Source organism: Benincasa hispida, chromosome 8 (genome assembly GCF_027475165.1).
Source record: "Benincasa hispida cultivar pf3 chromosome 8, pf3_genome.v1.1, whole genome shotgun sequence".
In the NCBI taxonomy this organism is placed as follows: Eukaryota; Viridiplantae; Streptophyta; class Magnoliopsida; order Cucurbitales; family Cucurbitaceae; genus Benincasa; species Benincasa hispida.
In genome coordinates, this window is record NC_143485.1 from 32033487 (window position 1) to 32041051 (window position 7565).

Sequence of the window (7565 nt, forward strand, 5' to 3'; positions counted from 1 at the left end):
AAGCATAAGCCTTGAACAATGAAGTGTTGAGTTGCTTGCTCGCAAAATTACACTGCATTCTTTTCAGGTCTTCTCCTCAAATGATCTCATCTGCAAACTAAAAGGAGGAACAGGAATATTTGTATTTATTTCTAGGTACAGATAGCAATAGACGAAGGGAAAATCAGAACTGAATTAACCATTCTCTTCTCCATGTTTTTTATTATGTACACGAGTCCCAAAGGCTAAGGTAAACAATTGGCAAATAGAACTCCAGCTGTTGAATGGCTTTCATTTGCTTTTCTACATAAATCCACGCACGGTATAAATTTTTCATGCAAATTTCTTAGAAAGTAATTACACTCTATAATTGCAAGATGAAACCATTATCTTTTAAAACAAAGTTCTGAAAATATGTAGCAGTTTATGATTCCAAAGATCATGTGAGGTCATTTTCATCCAATGGTTCTCCATGCTCTTCTGTTGCATCGGTCTTCAGTGCACTCACATCACCTGTAGGCAGTTTTCTAGCAAGCCTGATAATCTGCAGGAATGTTATTTTGGTCAAAGTAGGTAGAAAAAGCACATTCCATGACACAACAATAAAAACACAGCAAAACTAGTAATGCTACAAGCTACAATAACTAAATCTAACATTTCATTACATAATTTCAAAGTGACGTTAGTTGAGCAAATAGAAGTCATGAATTGAAATGTGCTGGGGAAATTTTAATTGCTATGAATAAAAAGAGTCTCAGAGGAAATAGCAGAGGAACCGAGAAACTTAGAAGTTTCTAAAATTTGATGCAGAAGTCCATCAATCATACAAAATCAAACTTGAACCAAAATTTTGGAAACTCTCTCATTGTTGCATTCATTTAGAATAACATGTCACGGTAATGATGTCTTTCACTCATTTTGAAATGTTCCCATTTCTTTATTATCACGTTCTGTTCGGTACCTTGGAATTTCAAAGTAAAGTTACATTTTATTTTCCCTTCTATCTTGTCCTTTTCAAAATGGGGAATTTTCCAGTGGGAAATAAAAGATGATCTGGTTCACTGGTTGTAATTAATAAATAACTTTCACAACCAACTTTTTACATCAATTGAAATGGAACACAGCATGGAAAAACATTTACCACATGATCAAGATGAGAAATAGTGCTTGACTGTGCCACACGCTTGATTTCCTCAACATCACCTTCGATATAAGCAGATATTAGCTTACTAGCAGCACGGTATTGGTCAGTTCTCAAAAAAGTATCAACTCTGCAAAGAGGAAATAATAGAATTTCAACCCGCATGTACCTTTTTCTGGAAGTTGTGTGATAAAATATTAAAATGGAACAAAAAAAAATCTTTTCAAAATAACATATATTATCACTAAAGATTAAAAAATTATCCATCACCAGTTCTATCTTGGATAAGGAAAGCCTATTTGATCTTTCAGCAGCTTAAATATTCCTACCAATTGTCTATGTCAAAAGAAAGATCAATTAAAAAATAACATCTGGCCCATATAGAGAAGGGAGAAGAGAGCAAAACATTGTGCAGATGGTTATCAGAGAGATATCTTCCATTAGCTTGTTCCTTAGATTAGGGGAAGGTCAATTTGGCTACTCCGCTGCTTTTAAATATTCAGTATTGATCTAAGAAAGAAAAATGCACATATGTGCATCAGATTTATCTGACTAAATCTCATCAGATGTGTGACGAGTTTACGCAAAGTAATGAAAGAGGAGGGCATATGTATGTGTCTGATTTGGTCAAAGTAAAGACAACCCTCTTAGCCTCCTTCCCGTTTACCTTGCTCAACACTCCTGATTACTTTGTTTGTCCCATACTTAGTCTATACAATAGACATTTATCATTTGATGGACTTGATTGATGTTGGCTTGGGCAAAATAACTCTTCTTGTACAACTTTATAACTATAATCGGGATGATAACCAAAGCAGACACTTCTCAATTTCAAAGATCTCATTCTGAACTTAAGGACATAGTTATCAGCATATAGAAACAGATGCTGAGGATCCTAATAAAAGTGGAGCCCACTAACAATTTCCTCTTTCAAGTGAATCAAAATCTGGTATATAATTGGGTATCTACCCATGGCTAACTGGAGAATGACAAACCTTGACTTTAATCAAGTAATACAAAGCATGAAAGTTCAGGAAGCAGATGAAAAGATAACCATGGCATAGTTCAGAATTTGTACTCACTGTGAACAGTCATTGTAGCACTTCTCAGCTTGTTTGAAGTCATGGGCGTATAGGTAAACAATGATGGCACTAAGATATGCCTGGAATGGAATTAATAAATATATTATTTGCAAATCGCACTAAGTTCCATTTCTTGATAGAAATTAGCAGCACAACAATGCAGTTTAACTCTTTCAACTAGTGATCACTCTCTTTCTATGAACTTTTCATTGATAAATAAAAAGAAACAAAAAGTGTATGTGTATATATATTGAACTTCCATTTATGTCAATTGGAAAGTCTTTTCAAACTTCATTGACTACTGTAAATTAGCCCATAAATGCAAGACCAGTAAATCTAAAAATCATCAATGTGAAAGAAAGGTGACAATTTTCTTCCAAGCAACTCATTTAACATGCTTGTTTCAATAATAAGGAAAAAATCATAGCAAATTAATACAAGAAAAGTAAAAAAGTAGATAACTCCCACCTTGCCTTGGCTGTGTACGGCATTGCATTTATCGGCTGCCAAACCCCATCGTAACAGCAATTCTGCAGCATCCGAATATCTACATGGAAAATACAATACTTTCTGTCAGCAATTAAACCTTCTATCTACGCACAAAATGATAAGATGTTATAGCCCAATAAAGTATAAGAGAAGCCTATACTCAGTTAATTGGCTAAAAGAAACAGATAATTGCATCAAATGAGAAACAAATGGGCTGAAAATTAAAGATATAGTGATACGAAAGACTGAACTTTCATATTTATACTTTAAAAGGTTTAAGGCGCTACTGCTCATAATATAGAGCATTTGCCTAAATAATAGTAGTCATTTTATCCATAATATCCGCAACAAAACAATAGAACCCAGACTCTTCTAGACTGAGGACTTATTTACTTTAAATTGAATGAAGTGAGGCCTAGGGTCCAAGGGACAAGTTTAGCCATCACTTTTACTACAACCTTTTTTGTATTTTCAACAGCATGTGGGTAAAAGAAAAGGTTTCATTGTGAAATAGCTAATACTGAGATAGTGAAAAAAGACAATACTTAAAAGCTTTTGATTGTGGTGGCAGTTTCAAAATAATTTGAAACTTACTTCTCTAATTTTACAAAAACACTTGTGGCATCACGATATAAATCAAAGGCCATTTGTTCTCTGCCATCCTCTTCCAGAAGTGTACAGGCATCAGTGTATAATGTAATAGCTTCATCTGGCTTGCCATCTTCCAAAGCACTGTAAGGAGATATATAAATGAAATGTTCGAGGGCATTTATGGCAAGATATACTTGAATCAACTTGTATGTTTGTAAGATATAAAAGCAGTGACATATTCCCTTAAGTTACAGTCACGGTTCACCATCCCAGTGAAGGGAGGAAGCAATAGTTCATTGAGAAGCTCAGGAGCTCATTTATTATTCTTGTTTTTAACCTGTGGCTGCTCAAACATGAATGAGCAAATAAAAGGCAAATGCAACTGCATATGCGCATAAACATAAGGAGTTATGGTGAATATAAACTGCTTGAGCCAACAAATAGGCAAAGTAGGCCAAAGCTATTGTGTTTTTTTAAAAAAATATGAACAGGAAAGCTATTGTCCAATTGGGTGATGAAAAACTACAGCTAGAGAAATTGCAACGGCAAAAAAATAACAACTAAGATTCCTTTCCTTGAGAATTAAGGTTTACTACTACTTATTTTTGTTGAAGTAATGCCTTTGGCATTTCATAGTAAACAAATTTGATTTCAGTTAAATTATTTTATACGTACATAATTTATTTAGAATTATCATATGATTTATATCCCTGTATTGAGGAGATTCAGTATTTCTGGATTGTTTATATATTACTTAATTCTGATAATGTTGTCGACTGCACGAAGCTAACTTATAGCCTTTTTTTGGTTAAGAAACAATTTAATTAAGAATAAAAGAATATAAAAGAAGAAGTAAAAAAATCTAGCCTCGAGCAATTTGGTTGAATGAAGAAAGTTATGTGATGTTGCATAAGACATAAACTTACTGAGCACCCTTTGATAAAGCATCAGATGCAGGTTGAGATCTTCCACACAAAATATACAACTCTGATGCTCTTCTATAAAAGTCAGCAACTTCAGTTAAGTTACCAAGTTCCTTTGCGAGAGCACCAGCAGATTCCATATGCTTAGCAGCATCCCAGGGTCTAATTAGTAGTGAAGGACTTAAAGGGAGATAACAAAGGTCAAGAAATGAATGAATGCAGGCCAAAGAATGGCCATCAACCAATTGTGGAAATAAGGATACGAGGAGAGCATCTCTTGCCCTTTTGAAGCTTTTTCAAATGCAATCTTTGCTTTCTCATGGTTATTTCGAACCCTGTACGCATTCGCTACAGCAAAGATACAGATTCTTATTTTAAATTCTCCAGGGAGGAAAGACTATCAGCAAGTAATGCAAATATCTGCAAGTTTCTTGTTCTTGCATCCCATTAGAGAGCTTAACTAACCATATGAATAGAAAATAACATACCAGCCTGCTCATAGAGGACAGTAGCACCTTTCCAATCAGCACTCCATCTTGTCATACTGAGTTTTGTTCTATAGATTTTACATGAAATAAAGAAAATGAATACAAATCAAAGAAAACTTAAGTGGGATTTTTTTGGAGACAAACATGAATCATGACAAATGAACAACCCATCCGATCCACCCCGAATGTGATACTCGAATTACAAATCAACATTAATCATTGCTTAAAACCCACATTCGCATAGGTTTATTGACTCCATTTTTCCATTTTCATTCCCATTTCTGAAAGATACTTCAAACTAGCAGTTACAGAATCCATAACCAGAACTATATAAGAAAAATCAAATCCCAAAGGAGCCACAGAAGCTCGGCACCGTTAATCGAGTCAATAAGAAGCAAAACGAAGTTCAAAGAAATCAGATGAGAAAGTGAAGAAAATGGTAAAGGGAGCGATGGAAAGAAGAAAACTAACAATTTATCGGCTTTGATCATTAGCTTGTCCGGATCGGAACTAGACATGATTCTTGTTCTTGTTCTGGAATTGCTTCTCTTCTTCGTTGATTGTTCGTGATTTTGCTCGACACCTGATCGAGCTGTACTTCCAACTTCCCTTTACGATTACACCATTGCACCGAATCGATCCGACAGATAAGAATTATCGAAAAACTTCACAAAATATCCAAACTCCACAAACTATAATAATCTCTTCCTAAAAACTTTTATACCATTAATTTTTGGAGAAAATTTCACAAAATGACCAAAAACCCAAAAACTTTTTGTCTCTTCCTAAAAACTTTTCTACAGTGGCCTTTTGTTTATGCAAAATTTCAAAATTATCCCCAATTTTTAAAACTCCTCAAACCGCACCACATTTCTTCTTATTTCAACTATTTCTTTAACCTTTCATTCAATGTGCATTCAATACAATACCAACATTCCACAAAACATTTATTCCTAACTAATATTCTACTAATAGAATTGAATAACATTGAGATGAAGAGAATGGAAGGTCACTCTCAGTATTCACTTTCTGTCGAACTCCCCACGAAATTTTCTAATTGTTATCTCGTAACTTTCCCTCAGAGTTTTCGTTGATCGCTTTCATCGTCAGATTCAGAAACAAAGACAATGTAAGTGATATTCTGTGATTTCTTGTCCCAGATCGCTTTCATAATAAGCGTCGTTTAACACTAAATGAACGGTCGTATAGTAAATTATAAACAAACGTGTAGTAATTTATACACGATCGTTTAGTAAATTATAAACGATCGTGTATTAATTTATCAACAATCGTATAGTAAATTATAAATGATTGTGTAAACATTTATAAACGATCGCATAGTAATATATAAATGATCGTTCACTTATCAATGATTTGCTGATCCCATTATAGATCAATGACGTTACTTCGCATCTTTGTACGATTTGGTGGGGATTGGGATGAGCCCGAAAGAAATTATATTGGTGGTCCTATGAAAGGTCTAAAAATAAAAAATGATATAACATTCAGTGAATTAGTGAGTATGATGCACCAATGACTGAATATCAATCCAAATATGTTTGATATATACATCAAATGTTGCTACAATCTATTGGTTTCGACTCTCCCCCCTCCCCCCCTCCCTCCCCCCCAAATTGACATAGTCGACGATGAAGATCTCAGCTTCTTTTTAGAAGGAAGTAATGCATCCCATATGTCGTTATTTGTATCAGTTACACCTTGCGAAAGTCATGGAGTATACACGAACAATATGTACCAACATTGCAATCCAACCGATCAACCCATTTCAACCAATCAAAATTGTGGGTTTGCAACCATTCCGACACGTAATATTCATACCATGTCTTCACTTGATGATCATATTGAGCCATATAATTTGGGATATGACCGAAGTGAAGCTTGGTTTGGTCAGAATAACGAACCAAGATGTACTTCACAATTCGATACTAAACATGGATATGGACAATCTTCAGGATGACAAACTTCTCCAACACCTAACATCCATGTGCCAACCCCACCTGCTTCCATCCCACCAGTTGTGATGCCTTCAGTTATAATGCAGTCCACCGTTCCAACCGAACCATTTTTTGATATATCCAGACCATCAGAGGGCCCATCATATGACGACCTCATCACAATATTCATGACTATCTAATGCAATGAGTATTCTTAAGGAATCAAAATTGATGTCTAGAACATATCGTGTTTCCCTTGTGGATATGCATATAATTAATGTGGACGATGGATATTTTGGGTGGTTGGGGGGGGGGGGGGGGGGGGGGGTGGGGAGGGGGGTTTGGTTGATCTTCGTTCATGGACATGTACTGTTTATGGTATAGAGTTGTCTTAGTTTATTGTATTTTTTCCATTATGTTTCTCAACATTATATTGTATATATTTGTTCTCACTGGAGTTTTAATCCAAATAGGAGATTGTTGGGAATGTTCTAGAACTTGCATTTCGTGTTAAACATTTTATTTATCGATATTAATAAATTGTTGATTTTGCATCTTATTATGAAAATCCAATAAACATATACATGGCTATAGTCTGAATACTATAACTTTATGTAGTGGTATAAATAGGATCAAGTTAACAATATATAGCCTAAATGATTTAATAAGTATAGGGATGAAATTGGGTATCTCATCCTAGTGACACTATTGGATGCGGCCCACTCTGTAGTTGTTACAAGAGTTGTAAAGTGCTACAAACAATGTGATCCATAGATCGTTCATGTTAAGACATGTGAGTGAGGGGCATCCTATGCAATGAGTTTGCATATAGACTGGACCACGAAAATAATCACTTTTCTTTATAACGACTGTTTATTGTTAAAACTGACTATTTCATTTATTGCATAACCTAGGTT

General features: G+C 34.8%; 1 protein-coding gene across 1 annotated transcript; it reads right to left on the reverse strand.

Moving 5' to 3' along the window:
- Positions 1-170: 170 nt before the first annotated feature.
- On the reverse strand, positions 171-5476 carry GSNAP (gamma-soluble NSF attachment protein). Its single transcript, XM_039037840.2, has 9 exons — positions 5165-5476; positions 4694-4761; positions 4469-4553; positions 4209-4367; positions 3286-3423; positions 2671-2749; positions 2203-2282; positions 1121-1250; positions 171-523 (listed from the first exon to the last, which is right to left on the reverse strand). Exons 1-9 carry the CDS (start codon positions 5209-5211, stop codon positions 419-421), a joined length of 891 nt encoding a protein of 296 aa, XP_038893768.1. The 5' UTR covers positions 5212-5476; the 3' UTR covers positions 171-418.
- Between the last annotated feature and the right edge of the window lie 2089 nt (positions 5477-7565).

Coding starts and splice junctions, on each gene's coding strand:
- GSNAP (XM_039037840.2), bottom strand. CDS start 5,211: ATGTCTAGTTCCGATCCGGACAAGCTAATGATCAAAGCCGATAAATT. Junction 2,750..3,285: donor GTTTTTGTAAAATTAGAGAA/GTAAGTTTCAAA, acceptor TTTTCCATGTAG/ATATTCGGATGCTGCAGAAT. Junction 524..1,120: donor TTTCTCATCTTGATCATGTG/GTAAATGTTTTT, acceptor ACATTCCTGCAG/ATTATCAGGCTTGCTAGAAA.